Source organism: Chrysochloris asiatica, unplaced genomic scaffold, assembly GCF_000296735.1.
Source record: "Chrysochloris asiatica unplaced genomic scaffold, ChrAsi1.0 scaffold00023, whole genome shotgun sequence".
NCBI classification, from domain to species: Eukaryota; Metazoa; Chordata; class Mammalia; order Afrosoricida; family Chrysochloridae; genus Chrysochloris; species Chrysochloris asiatica.
Genome location: NW_006408541.1, coordinates 19,258,902 through 19,282,549, shown reverse-complemented (window position 1 = coordinate 19,282,549; position 23,648 = coordinate 19,258,902). Strand labels below are relative to the sequence as shown.

The following is a 23,648-nucleotide window of genomic DNA, read 5'->3' as shown; positions in this document are numbered from 1 at the left end:
ATCAACGGCCCCATCCTGGAGTCGGGCAGGGTGGGGGGCAGGGCCCTCTGGGGCTGGGAAGAGCTTGAGGGGCCCTGGCAGCCTACCACAGGCTCCTGCCGCTGGTACTGGCGTTGGCACTGGCTTTGTCTTTTGCACGTGGGCACACACACACTCTCTCACATACACACACTGGCAGACACCCCATTGGTGGCCTCCACAGTCTCACCTTCAGGTAAGACCTTCCTCAGAGGAACATGAAGATGGGGAGAGGAGGAAGGAACGGAAGTTCAGTGTGTGTGAGAGAGAGAGTGTGTGTGTTGGTCTGTGTGAGAGGGTGTGCTTGCCTGGAGTGACCTCACAGCTGCTGGAACATAAAGACTCACGGGTCCTGCCTCCCAGGCTCAGAGCTGGCTCTGCAGGGGACTCGGTGACATGAGAGGCTCACCACAGACTCATCTTCTTGCCTTCCTCCTCCTCTGCCTCCTCTCAAAGGTAAGGGGGCCAGGGCTCCAAAGTGCACCACTGACTTGTTTCTTGGGGACCCCCTGGCAGAGCTTCCGACATCCAACACAGCTCACCCAAGCCAGGCTTCCTCCCTTTATTCAGACAGTTGCTCTGTCAGCTCTGCTGTGTGATCCCAGGCAAGTATCTTCTCTCTGAGCCTCAGCTTGTCCCTCTGTGTAATGAGTACAGTGGTCAAGAGACCTCTGTGGAGCTCATTCTTTGTGGTTAGTACCAGCCCCTCTACCAAGCTGGTGAAGGTACCCTCCTTACAAAGTGGGGAAACTGAGACTCAAAAGGGACATGCTTTGTCCAACCAAGTCAGGATTTGAATGGGACTGGAAAAGTCAACCCACATGAGTATGGATACGAGTGCAGGTGGTGACCAGCTGGCCTGGCTCCAGGAGGCGCAGGGAGACACCTCAGTGAAATAATGAACTGCAGGGGACAGTTGTCAAAGGGCTTGTGGTACATCACAACAACCCCATAAGGAATCATTAACCTTAGTTTTCAGTCACGTGAGACTCAGAGAGGGTAAGCAACTTGCCCTAAGTCACACAGCCAAGAAACATCAGAGCAATAGAGGAGGGGCATGGTGGAGGCTGGATGGGTATGAAATATTGGGGGGGGGCTCTAATCTGTACCTCCCCACCTCCAACCTGGATCAAGGCCACAGCTGCAGATTCCTGTCATCCCCTATGGAAACAGTGGGGTTTCTGGCAGCATGTGGATCAGCCCCACCACGAGCCAGGGGCACAATGTATTTTCACAATCCTCTGAGGAGCAAAGGAAATGATTTCTCTTCCCCAGGTTCTGATCAGGGGGCCCACAGGAGACTGAGTACCTTGCTAGCATCAGTCCTACTGTGTGTATTCTCAAACAGGACAGACTTCACAAGATGCCAGGATGGGTGGCTTCGGTAATTGGAGCAGAGGACTTGGGATTCTGGAAGGGACATGGGGCCTCGGATGAAGTAAAAAATCAAAAGGAAGCTGTCCTTGACTCTCTGTTCACCCCCTCCATTCCCAGGAAATGGGGGACTTAGTCATGGTGAACATGGAAAGCCACAGCAATCCTCAAAGAGAATCGTGAGTCTTTCAGGCAGGCTGGGGCTGCTGGGCTGTGGAGAGGGACAGAGCAAAGTCATTCAGGCCTTGTCATAACTCTGAAAGAGGTGGTCTTCGACACCGTTTCCGCAGCAGTTAAGGGAGGTGCTGAAAGTCACACCACTAGCCAATGGTAGAACTCAGCTCTTGCTCAGAAGACTTCACGTCCAGTGCTCTGACCACAGAGCCTCACAGCCTGATGACCACAGCCAGGCTCTGGAGAAACCGGATGTTGATGGGACAACGTGAACAAAGGGTTAGGACAGTTAGGAAGAGTGGGGATAGAGGTAGGAAGAAGAGGGCGTATGTCTCCTTGGCTATGCTGAAATATCCTCCATAATTTCTTATTCTTTCTCTTGAACAAATGGGTAAATTGAGGCAGACGCTAAACTGGGATCAGTGCCCCAGAGGACAAGAGGTAGACGCAGTGATTAAGAGCTTGGGCTTTGGATTCACATGAACCTGGATTCCATTCCTGACTCAACCTCTTACTGGCTATCGCTACACTGTTTGCAGGCTGACCTAAGTTAGATGACACATGAACGCTCTGGGCTCAGGGTGAGGGAACCGTGGGTTATCGTCATTAATATTAGTAGCCACTCCTGGGTGACAGAACCGGCCAGGGAGAGGAAGGCCAACACAGGGACCCAGGTGCAAGGCAGAGGGCCTATTACCTGGCCCTCATGTGTTCAGGTGGGGAAGGACCGGAGAGCCAGTTTAGATCTGCCTAAGCCAGCCCCACCTCTCACTCCACCCCGCCCTCACACACCACCACACTCCCAACCCCATTCCCTCTAATCAAGGAATCTGAATCTCTAGTTTGTAAAATACCCCTAATTCCAGACTATTGCTTTCAAATCAATTCCATGGGCGTCGCCTGGGAGGTTGTTAAACGGTTCCGACTCAGAAGGTGGGGCCTGAGATACGCTCCAGAGGATGCAAGTGATGTTGACATGGATCGAACTTTGAAGGAGAGGTTAGCCATCATGGTCTCTAGAATCGCTTCGCTATCACCCAGTCCCTCCTTGATATACCTTCAGAGAGGAAAATTCTCTCCCTCGTGGGGTAGCCAGACACACCCACTATCTGCTTCTGAGAACCCAGTGACCACCACCTCCTGCATCGCCAGAGCTGGTTTGACAGTCTGGGGCGGCCCCTGGAGGCCAAGATGGGGCACTGCAGGCCACTTAAAGAGGGTTTGCAGAAATAGGGGAAATGAGGGTTGGGGCACTGTAGGGGCAAAGGCCTGCTTGAGGCCCACTCACAGGATGTATAAAGTAATTTTATCCTCATAGACTGAAAATCTTCCCTACTCTAGATGGAACCCTCCCGTTCCCAAAGGATCCTACCAATTTAAAGATTCAAAAATGCCCCAGACCAAACCAGTTGCCATAGTCTATTCCAACTCACAGTGACCGCATATGTTTCAGAGTTGTTGGTTATGCGCCGTGGAGTCGGTTCCGACTCATAGCGACCCTGTACAGGGTTTCCAAGACTGTAAATCTATATGGGAGCAGAAAGCCTCATCTTTTAGCTGGTAGTTTCAAACTGCTGAACTTAAGGTTCACAGCCCGATTCGTAACCACTACGCTACCAGAGCTCCATGTGTTTTAGAGTGGAACTGCACTTATACACAGCAAAACACAGACTAATCCAATGGTTTCTACAGGTACAATTCAGTGACACTGATGACATTCTCTCAGTTGTTCAACTGTTCTCAGCTCCTCTAAGTTATTCCTCCTTCATTAGACTAAACTCCCTGTCCCCTAAGATTCCTATCTGATTTTTCAAATTGCTGTTATCAACTTGACCATACTCAAAAGAGTATAATATTCAAGGCTAAATTTTTTAGTAGTTAAGTTAAACTGTTGTTCGGTTTTAAGATGATGCCAGGTGATACTTTTGGTTTACAGTTTAACAATTATCTCAGGCAATAGTTTCAAGGTTTTATTCATCCTCCATGATTCCAGAAAGTCTACAGCCCACGAGAATTTGATATTCTGCTCTGAATTTCTTCCCTTTTAATCAGGATTCTTCTATGGAATCTTTGATAAAAATGTTCAGTCTGCCCAAACTTGCCAATATAACCCATTTGACCTAGCCTCGATGGCTGGATGATCAGAACTCAACCAGAAGAAGATAAGAAATTTTTGATAAAGGAAATAAGTGTAAATTGCTTCAATTTGATGAACTTGACCTATATTATAGGTACCTCAAAATACCAACTGAGAGGGAAGAAGTCTTCGCATCAAGTATCAATCCTATCCCCTTTCTATACAGGGTTGGTAGGGACAGGCAACTTAGACATTGACTACCTAAAATGGGGGGCGGGGAGGTGATAAAGGTATGAAGTGACTGGCTTACAAGTTTTCAAGTGGGAGTTTAGTTTCAGAGTGTACGGGGGAAGGTAGAATTCCCACTGAATAGTTTTCATCTTGTCTAGACGGGTCTGGTGAAAAGAGATGGGGATAAGATTCTTATGATTCAATACTGAGTAATTGTTATCATGACTAATTGCGACTGTCACAACTGTAAAGGTAGACGCTTTGTAACAAAAATGGTGCAGTAGTTAATCTTACAGTCCAGAAACAGAGGACCCTAGGACCATCAAGGGAGAAGAGCATGAGTGGAATGTGAGACCCTACCCAGAGAAGCAGCGACACCAGAGATGGAGGCAGAGATGAGGAAGATAGAGCAGCTGCAGACTCTAGACTCATGGGAAGAGTAAGGCTGTGTGCTGGCAGCCAGGAGGCCGGCTTGCAGAATGTGCCCTTTGGTTGTATAATTATTATATATTTCTGAGTGTTTTTGTATACATACCCCCCAAAACAAACAAACAAACAAAACAGAGGGAATAGAGGCAGGTACTGTTGAATAATGATGTACAGAGGAGAACGTAGTCATTGCAATGAAACGATGTGCTCCCATGTAAACTACCACTAAATTTACAATAAAAACTTTAAAAAAGAAAAGTTCAGTTGTGGTGGGCATCCCCCCACCCCCCCGATTCCTGTGGTTTCATGACAAGGGAAGCAGTTGTTCATGGATTTAATTAGCCCCATATTCCACTTCCTCCTCCTATTCCTGACTCTCCGCCTTCCTCTGTTTCTCCAGGCAAATAGAGACTAAGTGTTGTGTTTTGATTGGCTGCTTGAAGGTTGCTAAGACCTAGGATCTAGCAGCTAGAACAGAAGCACTAGTAACTGGGATCTCTCATGAAACCATGACCCTAAACCTCCAAAATCCAGGAAAAAAATCTCATGAGGTATTTGGTTGTACATAAGCAGCCTCCACAGCTATTCTTTTGGGGGTTTTGTCCTTGTTATAAATATGTCTCACACAACTTCTGCCAATTCAACGTGTTACAGCTCTACAACTTATTGACAACAGTTACAATAATTGACTGCACAACCATACCCCTAATCAGTGTGATTTTCCTCACCATTAATTGCTCTTTCCTCCTTCCCTTCCACCTCTGGTAACCACTAAGAAACTTTGGTCTTTTCTTGTCTTTTTAAAGAAGTGAGAAACACTTGCCCTTTCTTGTCTTTTTATAGAAGTGAGATCATACACTATTTGTCCTTTTGTGATTGGCTTATTTCACTCAGCATATTTTCAAGTTCCATCTCTATAGGGTTTCTAGTGGCTGTGCTCCTTTTGAAAGTAGCCAGGCCTTTCTTCCAAGGTACCTTTAGGTAGATTTGAACTGTCAACCTTTCAATGAGCAGCCAAGCACTTAACTGTTTGTGGCACCCAGAGACCCCTAAATTGAAGACCAGTCCCCCACAAATGGAGCCATTGGGGACATCTTGAATAATGTCTACTTCTTAGGCCCCACCTTCAAGTGGACATGTTTCTTCTCCAGTTTGCAAGGTGGTGGGGCCCTCTGCCTTCTTTGTCCTGGGTGGGCAGTCAGGACACTTGGACTGATGCCTTGATTACACCACTGGAGACTCGGTGTCTAGTTCAGGTGCCCCTGACAGGAGAAATCTGTCCTCAAAAGGGAAGCAGGCACTGACTACCACAGTGAACATGTCATGACTTCTGACAAGGCTCCTCCCCCTCTCTGGACCTCAGTTTCCCCATTTGTACATGAATGCAGGGGAGTTGGATGGATCAGAGGGACTGAAAACTAGCCGTGCTCCCAAAGTTTCTGGACAGCTTGTTAAAAATACAAATTGCAGGGCCCCACCTCTGGGCATTTGAACTTGATGAGTCTCAGAGGGGACCTTGAGATCCGTATTTCCCCAAACTTCCTGGCTGATTTGAATGCCCAACTCAGGATTGAGAAAGGTATTCTTTATTGCTCCCAATATTAATAATGCCCACAATACTGTCTAATTTATTCAGTATTCATAGCAGACGTGCTGGAAAATGCTGCTTTAAGCCATCAGTTGTTTTTGCCTTTCTGTAAGCTCCAAGAAGCCATTTAGTGGCATTAATAATGATGTCATAGATGATATCATTGAGCATTTGTTGCCCCATTTCATGTACTCCTTGAAATAGTCCTCTGAATTAGATACTGTTATCATTCCCATTCTATGGATGAGGAAACGGAGGATCCGAGAAATTACATCATTTGCCCAGGGTTACACAACTAACAATGGTCAGGGCCAGGACTGGAATTCTAGTCCAGCATCCTTCTTAAGGCCGCAACATAATAGAGGGACAGCCAGGGCTCAAGACCAGGTCTGCACGGCTCAGGGACAATATATAGATCCCATATTGGCCAGCCTGGCAGAGAGGTGAGTGTCTTCAAAGTAAATGGTCTCTCTCTCTGCAGGTGTGTGCCCAGCCGTGCCCAACACCATGTGCCTGCCCCTGGACGCCTCCCTGGTGCCCACTGGGGGTGCCCCTGGTGCTGGATGGCTGCAGCTGCTGCCGGGTATGTGCACGGCGGCTGGGGGAGCCCTGCGACAACATCCACGTCTGCGACCCCAGCCAGGGCCTGACCTGCCAGCTCCGGGCAGGTCCTGGAGGCTGGGAGGGCGTGTGCCTCTGTAAGCAGGTTTGCGGGACTGATGGAGGGTGGTGGGCAAGGCCATAGGTACGCCGTCCACAAGCAGACTCCTCTTGATAACTCCTTTCATCTTTCTTCACCTACGCTGTCCTCTCTAACCGAACCTGGTGACCCACAGCTCCTTAAGTCCCCAACTTCTGCCTTCTTGACCTTTGCTGGAACCACGCCCACCACCAGATAGCTTCCTCTCACTCCAATTTGTCCAAATCATGACCAATTTCCAAAGCCAGGCTGAAACACCTCGTCCCCTGAGAAGCCATTCCAGACCCTTCAAACTAGAGGTGACGGTCCCCTTCTCAGGATGCTCACACACTTTTGGGAAAACAAAAGTGTCCCCTCCACCCCCCCGCATTCAGGGAGTAAGATGTGTCAGGCACTGTGCTAAGCACTTCCTGCACAATTCTTGCATTAACCCTATGAGGTAAGTACTTTCCAATCCATTTTATGAGGAAACTGAGGCTCAGTTTCCACCCTATTTAATGTCACACAGCTTAGGGCCCTGGTCAAGCAGGCTCTAAAGGCAGCATGCCACTCTGTCTTCATCCTGGATTGGAAATCCTGGAACCAATTTGAGTCCTAGTGTGGCACTGTGGCATAAAGCACTGGACCAAAAGGTCAATTTGTCAGTGGTTCAAACCAACCAGCTGCTTCTTGGAAACGCTATACAGAGTTGGACCTGACTCAACAGCACTTAACAACAACAACAAGCCCTAGTTACATAGTGGGTTAAGCATTGGACTGTAGCTGGTTCAAACCCACCAGCTACTCCGTGGTAGAAAGGTGAAGCAGTCTGTTCCTACAGATTTATAGTCTCAGAAACCCTTCGTCGGGTTGTTATGAGTCAGAATCAACACAATGGCAGTGGGTTCAGTGGGTTTAGTGGCCCTGAGCAAGCTACACCTTTCACCACTCTGCAGCCTCTGCTGCTGTAAGCGGGTCTCCACCTCCCCAGAGCAACACTGGGGCCACACATTCTTTATTGTGGCAGCTGTCCTGTGCATTGCCAGCGGTTTAGGAACATCCCCTGGTCTCTACCCACTAGCTTCCAGTACCAACCCTCCAAGTTATGAGAACCAAAAAGGTCTCCAGATGAGACAGTGCCAACTGTCCCCTGGGAGGAAAACCATCCCCAGCTGAGAACCAATGCTTTGTTGTTGTTAGGTGCCATTGAGTTGGTTCCCACTCACAGGGACCCTGTGCATAACAGAATGAAACACTGCCCAGTTCTGCCCTAGCCTCACAATTGTTTGAGCTACTTGCTGCTGCCACTGTGTCAGTCCATCTTGCTGGGGGTCTTCCTCTTTTTCACTGATCCTCCACTTTACCAAGCATGACATCCTTCTCCTGAGACTGGTCCCTCCTGATAATATGTCTGAAGTATGAGAGACAACGTCTGGCCATCCTGGCTTCTAAGAAGCATTCTGGTTGTACTTTTTCCAACACAGACTGGTTTGCTCTTCTGGCAGACCATGCTGCTTTTAATATTCTTCTCCAACACCATACCTCAAATGCATCAAAACATACTCTTTTAAAATAATATTAATAATAAGTCTTGTTACTATTACTTCTTCCTTCTGTGTGCATGTCCCTTTTATACAAATAACAACGAGAGAGAGAGAGGTCCACAGCAATAAAAATGTGTGTATCTTTGGAAAACAACAATAACTTTAAACACTTGTGAAAAAAAAAAAAAAGAAAAAAATCTGTTAAAAAAATCTCACAAACAAAGTTATCAATAGGAAGCGCTTGTTAAATGCTTTATACGGCACAGTGAGTTCATCACTGGTCCACTAACCTCAAGGTTGGCGGCTCACACCCACCAGCCACACTGAGAAAGATGAGCCTGTGTGCTCCTGTAAAGAGTTAGTCTTGGAAACCCTAGGGAACAGTTCTACCAGGTCCTGTGGAGTCCTGGTGTGGCACTGTAGGATAAGCACTAGACTGCTAACCAAAAGGTGGATGGTTCAAGCCCACCAGTGGTTCCTCAGACACCCTATACAAGGTTGTTATGAGTCAGAACGTACTAGACAACATACAACTACCCTGTCCTGTTGGGTCTCCATGCTCTCCATGAGTTCGAATCCCCTCCATGGTAGTGGGTTGGGCTGGGTTGTTATGTAAATTCACAGATAATTAATTGACAATAAGAATGTATCTAAAGAAAACAATTCCCATCAACATCTCCAGGAAGCCCTCCCCACTTCCTCATGTTGCCCTGGAGAAGATGACCTTCACACCTGTCTCCCCAAGGCCTGGAGTCCCTGGAGGCGAGGACTGTGACACACAGGAGATGCACAATAATTGTCTCTTGAATTATAAGGAGTGAGGGATAGCTTCTCTGTGTCCAGCCGTGAGCTAGGTATTCACTCAAGAAGTCTTTTATGAGGTTCTGTATGTCCTATGGGAATGCCGTGTTATACTGCCCCGCCCTTGAGATTTCTCCTTCAGTGGAGGAAGTCCAGGGCATCATTCAAAGAGTGTTTCCTGAGCACATAGCATGTAGCTGTACGGGCTACCCCCCATTCAACCGACGGCACCAATAAAGAGCTAAGATGACTCAGAGAAGTTTGGCAACTTATTCAAAGCCACACAGCCAGTAAGTTAAGCCCTGATAATGACAACAGTGATGATCTACATACAGCAAGTGGGCAATGGAACTTTGCTGTAGGAAGTCTCAGTGAGGATGTGATAGCTGTATATGATTTGTTGTTGTTGTTAAGTGCTGTCGAGTCGGTTCCAACCCATAGCAGTTCCAACCTATATAGCGTTTCCGAGGAGCAACTGGTGAGTTTGAATCCCCAACCTTGCCGTTCAAATGACCCTGCAGTCCAACGCATTAACCCACAGTGCCACACCAGGACTCCTGTATATGATTAATATACAACCATTACAATCATGCTGTTGTTGCTCAGTGTTGTTGAGTGGGTTCACAGTCATAGTGATCCTGAATAGGGTTTCCAAGGAGTGGCTGGGGGTTTGAACCACTGACTTTGTGGTTAGCAGTCCAGTGCTTATCCTACAGCACCACATTATGTTATATAAATTATTAGAAGAATAACAGCAACACACTGCTAGGTTTGGTGGAAGGTCTTTATGTGGGGCATGCTCCACATATCACGTCACAACTGTTGAAATAGGAACCATTATATCCCCATTTTGCAGATGAGGAAACTGAGGCAAGAAGAAGTAAAATCACTTGGCCATGGTGTACAATCAGTAAAGGCAGAGCTGGGAATCAAACGGGACAGACCCTGCAAACCTTGCACCAGGGTCCAGTGTGCCAGGCAGTTTCCTAGCAGGCTGGCAGTAGGGGCTGGGGTGCATATTGCTGGGTGGGAATCCCGACTCAGCTACTGAAAGGGCACGGCCTCCCCCAGCCAGATCGAAGCCAGCTCTGCCAGGAGGCCATGTGTTGGATGGATGGGCCTTTCCCAGTGAAGGGTCTGCATGACTGATGGGGTTCCCATGTCTCCCTGCAGTGGATGAGGATGATGGCAGCTGTGAGATGAATGGCCGCGTGTACCAGGACGGAGAGACCTTCCAGCCCCACTGCAGGATCCGCTGCCGCTGCGAGGATGGAGGCATCACCTGTGTCCCACTGTGCCCTGAGGATGTCCGGCTGCCCAGCTGGGACTGCCCACAGCCCCGGAGAGTGGAGATCCCAGGAAAATGCTGTCCTGAGTGGGTCTGCAGCCAGGCCCTGGGGGCCCAGACCCTCCCAGTCCGAGGTGAGTGCTGGCTGAGCCCAGGCCTGGGGTGAGACCATGGAGGACAGAGCCTAGAGAAATGAAGGCATGGAAGGTTGTCAGCATACATGGAGACGTAAAAGCAAATGTTTCCGAACAGACGCTGGGTGGCAGGGAGGCTGAGGAGAGGGGCAGGAAAGGGCAGTGAATGGCGAGTCACCAGTCAAACCCTGGTAAAGTGTACACTTTTAAGTCATGTTGTTAGGTGGTGTCAGGTTGATCTCAACTCATACTGACACCATGGGATGGAGCTGTAATATGCCATAGGCTCTGGGATTTTTAAAAATTCTTATTTACTTTGTTGCTGTCGTTGTTGTTGAGAAGATACACAGCAGAAACACACCAAGTCAACCATTTCTACATGTACAATTCAGTGACATTGATAATTCGCACCTTCCGTTTCTGAGTTATCCCCATTAACATAAACTCACTGTCCCCTAAATCCCAGGCTTTAATCTGCATGGGAAGGACACAAGTCAGGCTGCTAACCTCAAGGTCAGCAGTTCGAAACTACCAGCTGTTCTGCGGGAGAAAGATGAGGCTTTCTGCTCCCGTAAAGATTTACGGGAACTCTGTGCAGGGTCGCTATGGGTCGGAACCAACTCCACAGCATCACCACCACTACCACCAATCTTCATGGGAGCAGATTGCAAGGACTTTCTCCTGCAGCGCCGCTAGATAGGTCCAAACTTCCAACCTTTCGGTTAGCAGTTCAGTGCTTAGACATTATGCCACCAGGGCGCCTATAATCCTAAATCCTAACTAACTAAAAATACGAATTGGGTGGTAATGACCAGGGCAGAAGAAGGATACTTTAATGAAATTCTTATATTTCCTAGAAAGTCCACTGAAACTAAGACTGATAGATGTGTAGTAGTATTATTTGGACGTATCAAAAAAGAAGCTCAAAACTGACCCAGACTGTGTTTGCCTCTTGGATGTGACCTAGATGCGCAGGTGGTTGCTGGTGGTCTTGTACCACTGAGTCAGTTCCAACTTACATCCTAGTAGAGGGCTTCTGAAACTGTAAATCTTTTCTCCTGAGAAGCACCTGGTATACTTGAACTGCTGGCCTTGTGGTTAACCGGCCACTTCAGCTGCAGAGGTCGGCAGAGGTAGAAGAAAGTCAACTCTTCAGTTTTAGAGATTCTGTTGTTTTAGCATTGCTGGGTTTTGTTTTGCTTAACTTCTTTGTGTCTCCATCTGTAAAATGGGGATATAAGAGCAGAGCTGAGAGCATGGCAGTTACAAGTCAGGCTGCTAATCTCATAGTCAGCAGTTTGAAACTACAAGCTGCTCTGCAAAAGAAAGATGAAGCTTTCTGTTCCCGTAAAGATTTTCAGCCTTGGAAACCCTATGCAGGGTCACTCTGAGTCGGAACCGACTTCACAGCACACCACCACCACTTACTTCATAAAGTTATCAGGATTAAATGAGTTAACACAAATAAAGCAGATAGCTTAGAGCCTGATAACACATACGTTCATCAGTGGTAGCTATTACTAGCCCTATGACGGTAGCATAGTGGTTACGAATCGAGCTGCGCACCGCAAAGTCAGCAGTTCGAAACTACCAGCTTTTCCGCGGGAGAAAGATAAGGCTTTCTGCTCCCATAAATATTTACGGCCTCGGAAACCCTGTACAGGGTAACTATGAGTCGGAACCGATTCCACGGCACACAACAACAACAACAACAATATGACGGGTTATGGAGTCCTGGAATGGTGTTACAGGATAAAGCAATGGACTGCAAGGTAGGTTTGAAACGAAAGGTCGGCAATTCAAACTCACCAGCTGCTTCTCAGAAACCCTATACAGGATCACCATGAGTCAGAACTGGCTCAACAGCACTTAACAACATATTATGTATACGTTGTACTACGTATAAAAAAGAAACGGTGACCTCCATTACGAGTTTGCACGTTTATGTGTACACACATATATAATATGCACACATACACACAGGTGCTTATAAACAGGGTGATCTTGGTCCAGAGAAGTTAAACAACTCGACCAAGCAGGTAGGTTGATTTGGCTGCCAAACCCGGACCTCTGAGCGCTGACCCCTCTTTCTTCCCCCACAGAACCCCAGCTTTCAGGCCTAGTCGCTCCTCCACCCACGAACTTCCCATGCCTGGAAATGAGCACGCTCTGGGGGCCCTGCTCGACCTCTTGCGGACTGGGTGTGGCCACGCGGGTGTCCAACCAGAACCGTTTCTGCCGAGTGGAGACCCAGCGCCGCTTGTGCGTTCTCAGACCCTGTCCGCCCGTCATGGGGCGCAGCCCACAGAACAGAGCCTATTAGAGCAGCGCCTGGGAACCGATACGCGGCGCCCCAGGTCCCCAGCGGGCATCCCTGAGACTTGGATCCACCGAACAGGTCCTGGAAGACAAGAATATTCGCAAGTTGTCCGTCTGGATCCTGAGATATAACTCGGCAAAGAGGAGGGTGTGTAACCTATTTCCCTCTACTAATTCACAGACGGGGAGAATGGCCAAGGTTTCTAGGGTTTCTGGTTCGTTCCTTGCAGACTCCCATTTTTTATGCCCGCTCCACGTACTTTCTGTCCAATTTCCCCTGCTAGAATTTCCCCTGCTAGAATTCTCTTGGCGGAAGCTGGGCTGTTTGCATGACATTCTGATTCTCCTTCCTTTTCTAGGGTTAAGTAAATAGTCCCTGAATACTAGCTCAGGCAGAAACGTGTGCATCAGACTTGTGCTCAACTGAGAAAGTCTTTCTCATGAGGGGGTAAATTATTTGTGACAAACACAAGGTGAAATCGTGCTGTCTTTTTTAAAAAAGCAGAAAACAGGCCTAAAAGAAATCCATTAAACACAATTTGTATGAATAAGACACAATTTGAGCTGCTATGTGTCAAGCATGGACAAGACACACATACAGGAGTGTAAGTCAAAAAGTGTTGCTACTAGGGTTCCAGTTCATTCCAAATAAAGTGTGTTTAAACCTGTCTCTACACAAGTTCTCTCTATAGACACTTGGTCCCTTAAAAAACAGGGCAATCAAAATAGTGGCTTCTGAGGGGATCTGCTGGGACAGTGCAGGGCAGAGAGATCAGCTCAGAAGGTTATGAAGACTCTGGGAGATTAAAAGGAGTCTCCTTTATAGATGATTCTCAAAGGATACAGAGTGATCATGGGGCTGATTAGGAAGCACTTTTAAGAAAGCAGAAAACCGCAATGGTGAGAAAAAAGCCAGGAAAGTTGGGCCAAGGAATTTATTTGTCACAAAAATGCACCTGTTCATTCTTTGAGGGTAGACTGGGAAACCTTACCCAATCCAGCCTACAGTCCTGATCTTGATTGCCCCTTAAGACTTCTTTTTGTCCTCAAACTCAAAGAACATTTAAAGGGAACGCCATTTCAGTCTCCCGAGGATGCCTAAACTGCCATTTTGACATGGTGTAAATCAAAGAGTGCAAAAATCCGTAGAGAGATGGAAACACCACCTTCTGAAATGTGTAGACATAAGTGGAGGATATATCAAGAAACAATGGCTTCACATTTTGATATTTTTGTATAATACAGGTGTCTATGATTTTGTAGCAAGTCTTTTTCACTTATCCTTTTGTAGGTCAGGGATTCTCAATGTTTTGGGGTAGAGAAAAATGGTGTGGGGGAGATTACCTCCAGGGATTAATAAAGCAGTCCTAGTAGAAAATTCTGTTTGAAGTTCATGTTTTATTGTAAAGAATAAATAAACAAATTCTAGAAACTTTGTCTCCTCTGCCACGGTCTACCTGTATTTGTTTAAAAATTAAAACTGTGTTTCTGTCAGGATCCAGCAGCCAGGAAGTTCGAAGACATTCTTGATATTTACACAGATTATATCTTCTGCAGAATTCTGTCAACCGTTCTATTGGATACAAGAGGGGGCTTCAGAAAGTCCCATTATTTTTCAATTCCTTTTTTTTTTTTTTTTTTCACAAACTTTCTGAAGTCCCTCATATATTTATTCAGCAGTGGAATTGCTGGGTTGTGGTCTATGCTCTTTCTACTGGGCTAGTTTAATGGAGATCGCTACACACCATTGTTGTTGTTAAGTGCTGTCGAGTTGGTTCCAGCTCATAGCGACCATATATAGAGTTTCTGAGGAGCAGCTGGTGAATTTGAACCACCGGCCTTGTGATTCAAACCGAACTTGTGGTCCAGTGCATTATCCTACAGTGCCACACTAGGACTGCCCTACATATTATGGTGGTGGTGGTGTGCCATGGAATTGGTTCTGACTCATAGCAAACCTGTATAGAGTGTCCATGGCTGTAAATCTTTACGGGAGCAGAAAGCCTCACCTTTGTCCCATGGAACTGCTGGTAGTTTCGAACTAGCTGACATTGAGGTTAGCAGCTCAACTCGTAACTACTACGCTACCAGAGCTCCTTCTACATACTATAGATGCTCAAGAAATGCTTGTTGAATAAATAATAATCACATGCCAGGCGCTGTTCTAAGCATCTTATTTGTAATAACTCACTCAGCCCTCATAGTAACCTTTTGCAGTGATTATACCCACTCATTACTTGTCGGGGACCTGCCTCGACATTGGGGTTCGGTTCACGAGGAGAGGATACCTGACGGCGATTCATATGTATCAAGAATACACAAAAGGAGACAAAGAGAGAGACAAAGAGGCACCCCAAAGCCAGGGTGGATACATCACTGGTGGGCAGGCTTGGGACTACAGGCATCGTGGCCTCTGCAGGCAGCAACTCACTGCCCTGCAATCTTTACTCCATGCCTCCCAACTAGTAATGCACTGCCATCTTTACTCCATGCCTGCCAACCAGTAATGCACACCTGGGGAGGCCCGGGCCTCTGCTTTATTTAGGGGAGGAGCTTCACACCAAGCTGGGAGGGACTTAGGCAAGGTACAGCTAACATCAGTACTTTTCCAGACATTCAGGTTCGAATCCCAGGCTAGCAACTTGGTTTCTCAGGCCCAATTAACGTATCTATAGCCCCTGAGCATAGTTGGGGGAAGGTGAGATAAAGACAAAAGCTTGGGCGGAGTCCTGCTGCTTCGGCTTCCTGAGCCAGGTCTGCAGGAGGACTCCAGACACCCAGGTGAATGGGCTGCACCTGGAAAAGGATTAGGGAGGATGGGTTCTTTGTCTATGGAACAAAGAACTGTGAAGTAGCTAAGATGTTTTTAGTTAATCCTTTGGAGAAAGGCTTAACCTTGCAACCTTTAGTCTCGGCTTTAGGAAAATACCACATTTATCTGTGGATTGTCAAAGGCTCCAGTGTATTAATTTAATATATATACCTGAATATTAATTTGCCGTTAACTGCCAGTGGCCTCATTTGTTACACTAGGCCCTAGAGGGCCTCGAACCTCTGACTAGTCTTACACGGTCTGCAACACTCACTTATCGACATGATTAGTTGCCAAAGGTCATTAAACAGAAATTGACATTATGTAAAATGGGGATAAAAATAATACACCTACTCCTCCTTTATTGACTATCTTTTTTGCATTTATGATAGTAGTAAAATATCAACAGACTATTTTGCACACTATGCCTGGCAGCAATGGATGCTGAGGTACGAGGTAACAGTAACGTGGGCCTGTGATGGTTAGCGTTGTATGTCAACTTAGCTGGACCATGATCCTCAGTGGTTTGGAAGTTATTTAATGATGTAACTTGGCGGTTATGTAATGATGTTATGTGATCACTCTTCATTGTAAGCAAAACCATACAAGATCAAAACAGAAGTATTTGCCTATGGATAAAGCCTTTTTCCTCATAAAAAAGTATTAAAATATTGTCATCTACTAATCAAGCTTGGGATCCTGGTGTGGTGCTGTGGGCTATTGCGCTGGACTGCGAGGTCAGCTTGAACCACAAAGTTGGCAGCTCAAGCTCACCAGCCGTTTCTTGGAAACGCCATACAGGGTCGCTATGGGTTGGAACTGACTCAACAGCACTTAACAACAACAATCAGGTTTGGGGAGCTCAGTGGCTTTGTAGGATAAGCACTGAACTGTGAATCACAAGGTCAGCGGTTGGAGCCCACCAGCTGCTCGGTGGGAGAAAGATGAGGCTTTCTGCTCCTGCAAAGATTTACAGCCTCAGAAACCCTATACAGGGTCACTGTGAGTCAGCACTGACTGGACAGGGCTTAAGAACAGCAACAAAAGCTCAGAAGGTAGGAAGCAATAGAAAGAAGGATGAATGGAATCAGGAACCAGAGAGAGGAAGTGGGAAGACCACTGTTACATTGCAGGGATTGCAATCAATGTAACAAAACAAAATGAGTATGAATTATTGAATGGAAAACCAATTTGCACTGTAAACTTTAAGTCACAGTAAAAAAATATGAAAACCAAGCAAACCCAGAAACAAAAAAGATGAGCCAGATTGAGAATAGAGAAAACAGTTAAGGTTTAGGCAACTGTTTCAACTCTAGGTGTGAGTTACCCAAACGGAGGAGAGGAGACAGATTTTTCAGTTATAGAAATATTTGCGCATATAACCTCTGACCACGTCTTCATCCCCACTGCTCCTCGAGTTGGTGGGCCATCATCATCTCGGCCCAGATGGTTACAGGAATCTCCTTCGCTCTCCTTGCTTTCTCCCCTTGATCAATATGGAAGTCAGAGCCTGGCTGGCTGTGTGTCATGGAGTCGGTTCTGACTCATATTGACCCTGTATAGGGTTTCCCGAGGCTGTAAATCTTTACAGAAGCAGAAAACCACGTCTTTCTCCCATAGGGCATTGCGGTTAGCAGCCCAACACATAACCCACTATGCTACCAGGGCTCCTGGGCAGCCAGAGGGATCCTGTCAAAACGAAAGTCACTCCTTTCTATTCTGAGAACTACAAGCTCTCATTTGACCTACAGATGCCCCCAACCTGCCCCCAGCCACCCCTCTGCCTTCATCCTTGACTACTCTTCCTCTTGCCCATGCTGCTTTGGATCCGTTGGACTCCTGGCTGGTCGTCAAACACCCCAGACATGCCCCTACTCCAGGACCTTGTTGGAAATGCACATTCTTGGGTCCCACCCCCAGAGTTTTTCTAGGTCTTGGCGTGGGACCCATTTTTCTGCGTGTTAACAAGCAGTTCATGCTAAAGTTCAAAATCTGTGTAAGATTAATGAAGACTGTGATTTCAACTGAGGAGGGCAAACATGGAAGACAAACAAATTGCTACTGTCCCCTAGTGGCATTCTAATGCATGAACAGTGGAAAGGCCACCTGTGGGAAGATTTATGAGTCTATTGGCCTCTGTTACACAGATGTAGAGATACAGTCTCAGAGAAGGGAAGAGACTTGTCCACTGCCCTGGAGTGAGGCAGTTATCAAGCGAGGCCTGTAATTCTTCTCTATTTGTACCAAATGCAGTCACTTTCTCTTCTCTAGGTCCCTGGATGGTGCAAGCAATTTGTGATGGAGTCCTGTGTGGTGTGTGGGATAAGCACTGGACGGCAGGGTTGGTTTGAATCGCAGTTCAAACTCACCAACCACTACACAGGGTTACTATGAATCAGAGCCAACTCAACAGCACTTAACAACAACTAATTGAAGGTAGTGTAGTGGATTATGAACGGGTTGCTAACTGCAAGGTCAGAAATCTGAATCTATAAATCGCTCTGTGGGAGAAAGATGAGGCTTTCTGCTCCTGTAAAGAGTTACAGCCTTAGAGACCCATACAGGATTGCTACGGGTCAGAACCAACTCGACGGCACACAACCACCACCACCACTAATCAAAAGGTGGTTGGTTCAAATGTACCCAGAAGCACCTGGTAACCTGCTTCCCTAAAGAAATCCTGAAGGAGCAGTTCCACTCTGTAACACATGGGCTTGTCATGAGTCAGAATTCACTCAATGTTGTAGACCGTGTAAACCTGGTCAGAAGTTCGAGGCCCACAGGGCCCAAGTGTTGCAGGCCGCAGTCTCTGAGAACAGATTCTAGCTATCTGGCAGGCATAGTCAATTGTTTTTCATCTTAGTATCCAGTTATGTTTTATTAATTGCAGACATGGAGCCCTTGATATCCACAGATAAATGTGATATTTTCCTAAAAGCCAAGACTGTAAAATTCCAAACAGGCAAAGTTTTTCCCTCAGAGAATTCATTCAAAGTAAATTGGGTGGCTCCCTGGTTTGTTCCAAGGACAATAGGAATGCCCTCCCTAAAGTGTTTCCAGGTGTGCTGCCTATTCACCCAGGTGCCTCTTCCTGAAGAACCTGGGCTGGGCAGCCGAGATGGAGGCAGAGATGATGATGTGGAAAGATGGAGCAGTTGGGGACTCTAGACCCAGAGAGGGAGAGGAACTGTGTGCTGATGACTGGGGGGCAGGCTTGTAGTGTATACCCTTTGGTTGGTTGATGATTCATGGAGAGGATTGTAACCACGGCAATGAAATGATACACGACAGGATGAATGTAAAGCTAATGTTCTCCTATGTAAACGATCACATAATTCACAATAAAACATTGAAAAGAAAAAAAAAAAAAAAAGAGTTAGGAGTCCTAGTGTGGTGCTGCAGGTTAATGCGCTGGACTACAAAGTTGGTTTGAACCGCAAGTTCAGTGGTTCAAGCTCACCAGCCGCATCTTGGCAACCCTATACAGGGTCACTATAGATGGAACTGACTTGGCAGCAGTTCACAACAACAATACGGGTTAGGATTTGCAACAACATAGTTTTTCAATCCATGACACTCAAGTCAGTACTAGTGCTGTGGTGGTTAAGTGCAGTCAAGTCGGTTCCAACTCTATATAGGGTTTCTGAGGCTGTACATCTTTGTGGAAGCAGAAAGCCTCATCTTTCTCCCATAGAACAACTGGTGGGCTCCAACCGCTGACCTTGTGGTTCGCAGTCCAGTGCTTATTGTGCAGAGCCCCCATGCTCTCTGTTGTTGTTGCTAATTTTCATCTAGTTGAATCGCACGCCTAATAGTCAGAGTAAACTGCCCTCTACAGCCCTTTCAAGACTGTGCTCTTTGGAAGCATATCACCAGGTCTGTCTTCCATAGCACTCCGTGTGGATTCAAACTGCCAACCTCTCAGCTAGTGTCAAGAGCGTAACTGTTTACGTCATGCAAGCCTCCACATCTACCAGTATATAAAAACAAACAAACCCACTGCTATCAATTGCATTTGTAATTGTAGTGACCCTACAGAGCAGACCACAACTGTCCCCATAGGGTTTCTGAGGCTATAAATCTACAGCGAAGCAGATTGCCTTATCTCTCTCCTATAGAGCAGCGGATGGGTTTGAATCAACAAACTTTTGGTCCAATGCTTAACCCGCTGTGCCACCAGAACTCACCATCTATCCATATTCTTTAAATTAGCAAGAGGTGCTTTTAATTTTCTGAAACCCTAAGTGATACTCAGACCACAGAAAGGCCCCAAATGCCATCTCCAAGTTACTGGTACTTAACTGCCCCCAGAGGTTAAAACAATCCATTCTTTCAGGAGACAGACAAGGGAAAGATCTTCATGGGAGATGCCTGGGCCCTCTGTCCTTTTGGAAAATTACTGAGCTATATTCTAATGATAAAAACCAATCCCTTAAGGCCCCAATAGGCCTGAGGAAGAAGCAGCGTGAACATGGGGTGAGAGGAAATTAATTGGATGAAAGGAGACACTCTGTTGTTGTTGTTGTTAAATACTGTGGAGTTGGTTCCAACTCATAGTGACCCTGCACAGGGTTTCCAAGGCTGTAAATCTTTACCGGAGCAGAATGCCTCATCTTTCTTCCGTGGAACCGCTGGTAGTTTTGAACTGCTGACCTTGAGGTTGGCAGCCCGACTCGTAACCACTACGCTACCAGAGCGTACTACTGGGCACCTATTCTGAGTCCCTGGAGGTTGGTCATTGAAACTCACCCAGAGGTGCCTCGGGAGACAAGTCAGGTGAGCTGTTTCTGAAAGTCCACAGCCTTGAAAACCCTGTGGAGCTGTTCTACTCTGACACTCATGGTGGCATCATGATCGGATGGGCCAACAGCTGTAGTGAATGTTTCTTTGTACACACTCATTCCATCGCCAGGAGGATGCTATTGGGCAGGTATTTTTACTCCCATATTACAGATGAGGAGACTGAGGCTCCCAAAGGTGAAGTCACATTCTCTTTCTTTCTTAGCCATTACCCTGATACCCTGGCACCCCGGCACAGAAGGAAACGTGGTTGTGCATTTGGCAACTCAAACCCACTCAGTGGCTCTACAAGAGAAAGACCCAGCAACCTGTCTCCGTAAAGATTGTGCTGTTGTTACTAAGTGCTGGCAAAGTCACAGCGACCCTACGTCCAGCAGAAGAAGACACTGCCTGGTCCTGCGTCCTCCTCACTGTCACTGCTAGGTTTGAGCCCACTGCTGTAGCCACCGTGTCAGTTCACCTCATTGAAGGTCTTCCTCTTTTTTGCTCACCCTCTACTTAACCAAACATGATGTCCTTCTCCAGGGATTAGACCATCCTGATGACATGTCCAAAGTACATGAGATGAACTTGTGCCTTCTCACCAACTAAGGGGCATTCTGGCTGTACTTCTTTTTTTTTTTAATGTTTTATTGTGAATTATGTGATAATTTACATGGGAGAACATTAGTTTTACATTCATCCTATCATATATCATTTCATTGTTATGGTTATAATCCCCTCCATGCATCATCAACCAACCAAAGAGTATACACTACAAGCCTGCTCCCTGGTCATCAGCACACAGTCCCTCTCCCTCTCTGTGTCCAAAGTCCCCAGCTGCTCCATCGCTCCACATCATCATCTCTGCCTCCATCTCAGGCATCACTGCTTCTCTGGGTAGGGTCCCGCTCTCCACTCTTCTCTGTTGATGGTCCTAGGGACCTCCGCTCCAAGGCTAAAAAGTTAATCACTCCCCTCCTTGCTACAAAACGTCTACCTTTACATTTCAAACCCTCACAATCAGTCCTGATAACAATTACTCACTATTGTATCACAAGAGACCCATTCGCATTTCATTTCATCAGCCCCGCCTAGACAGATTGGATACTACTCAGATGGAGATTCTACCTTCCTCCATGCCCTCTGAATCTAGGTTCCCTCTTGAAAGCTTGTAAATCAGTCACTTCTTGCCTTCCCCCCCCCCCCCCCCATTTTGGGTAACCAATGTCCAAGTTGTCTGGCTGTACTTCTGACCCTCACTGGCAGGTACCAGATTACACCCTAGGAAGTCCTGCAGGGCACATGGGACCATGAATCAACTCAATAGGAACAACACCCTAACACACGTGGTCTTACAGGAGAGCTTTCTCGCTCTCTGAGCCTCAGTTTCCCTGTCCTGAGCTGTAGGCAAGGCCCCTGGCTCATAACGTTTTCAGAAGGCTCCAGGATCTTAAGGGCTGGAGGGTATTTTGTACGGCACCCAGGGTCCCATCAACAACGCTTCTCCTTTTTTGTCCTTGAAGCCTTGAAGAAGCAAGTCCACAGCCCTGTTGAGGAGTCACTAGTATAATTCGGGGAACAACAGGACAAAGGAAAATCACTGGGCCCCTTCAGGTCCCCAAAGGAGGAAGGGGGGAGCGGCAGGGGGTGCCGTGGGGTGTTGCTGTTTTGGGTGACTGCTCAGCTGACAGCTTTCCAAGCTGAGAAACACACATCCTCAGCTCCTCAGGCTTAAAATAGAACTGCTGAACCAAAAATGCCAAGCACAGGGCAGAGTCACCTGCCTGGCAGGGCCAGACAACTCCCCACATGGCCCAAATAATCCCCACACCACCAGGCACATTTGACAAAGCACTTCTCAGCTGTGTGTCACAAGATCCACAGGGCATGCATGGGCAAAGACATCCCAGACTCCTTAGCCCCAGCCTAGAGACGAGCAAAGTAAGGTCTAGCGAGACCTTGGGACCATGGTACAGCCCGCCAGGATGGTATGGTATAGTAGAAGCCAGGCACTTCTTATTTCAAGGCCCGGCTTGGTCATTCCCTGGCTGTGAAGATTTCTCCTTTCCCAGAGGGCCTCCTTCCCCTAAGAACAAGCTCTCCCCCCCCCCCCCCCCAAAAAAAAGCCCCAATAAGCTCTTAGCATGCCCTTCTCTGGCTATCGTGTAGTGATGAGGTTTCTCTTAGCCTGTTTCCTAAACTATAAAGGGAGAGTTCCATTAGAATATGTCCAGCACAGACATACTCAAGCGTTTTAGCTTTCCTCCTGCTTCTGGTGTTGGGGGTGGGGGGGCGGATTCTGACATCGACAGGCAGAAAGTCAATTGTAAAAAGGGAGGATAAGCAGCTACAAGCTATTGGTGCCTGTTATCTTTTGTAATTCTCAACATGGTCCTACAAGATGGGCACCATTATTATCCCATTTCTCAGATGGAAAAACAGAGGCACAGAGAAGTAGAAGTATTCTGTTGCAGGCCACCCAGCTAGAAAGTGAAGTAGTAGGGATTTGAACCCAAGTCTTGCTGACTTCAAAGCCACCATGCTTGGCAGCTGTGTTCAAAGCCAAGACCTCATTAATGGGTCCCCTGAATGGGGCCCTGCCCTTCCCCTGAGAATGTATCTCCTTCCCACCCCTCCCCGGTCCCCACTCTGAGACTTTATCCCCGAATTTGAGCAGGAATCAGAAAATCAAGCTTGCTGATTTTAGCAGTTCCTAAAAATAAGGTGAAGGCAGCGGAGCATGCTCCCTGGCCCCTGGGTCCTACTTCTGGGCCACTGAGCTGCCTCCGGCTCTCTTGGGGGGAGGAGAGGCCCAACTCCTGGCCCTGGTTTCACCTGGGAACTGAGTTGGGGCAGGTCCCTACAGGCCTGGGCACTGACTTGTTATGACATTTGCAGTAGTGGCCAACGCTTCAAGACCAAGTCAGGAGGGCAGGTGTTGCTCTCAGGCATTGATCTCTTGACAAATTCCATCCTCACAACCCTCATATCAGTTTCACATTGCTGCTGCAAGAAATTATTACAAACTTCTGAATTTAATGGATTAAAAAAAACCACATTCATCATCTTCCAGTTCTGTAGGAGAAAAGTCTGACACAGATTTCTTGGTGCTAAAACTAAGGTGTTGGCAGGACTGTGTGCAGTACTGGAGGCTCCAGGGAGAATTCATTTCCTTGCCTTTTCCAGTTAGCTTTCCCTGGCTCAATGCCCCTTCCCTCCATCTTCTGTCCCCCTCTTTTATTGCAAGGACCCTTGTAATGGTCCCTGGGTGATGCAAGTGGTTAGCAATTGACTACTAACCTGGTGTGGTGCTGTAGGATAAACACTGGACTGCTAACTGCAAGACCAGTCATTTAAACTCACCAGCTACTCTCAGGGTCGCTATGAGTCAGAACAGA

The 23,648-nt window shown here is 47.1% G+C and overlaps 1 protein-coding gene across 1 annotated transcript; it reads left to right on the top strand.

Annotated features, from left to right (window-relative positions):
• Positions 1–414: 414 nt before the first annotated feature.
• Positions 415–12,660, top strand: WISP2 (WNT1 inducible signaling pathway protein 2). The gene is made up of 4 exons (XM_006839267.1): positions 415–474; positions 6,373–6,589; positions 10,089–10,337; positions 12,440–12,660. The coding sequence occupies exons 1-4, from the start codon at positions 415–417 to the stop codon at positions 12,658–12,660; spliced, it is 747 nt and encodes a 248-aa protein (XP_006839330.1).
• The last annotated feature ends 10,988 nt before the right edge of the window (positions 12,661–23,648 follow it).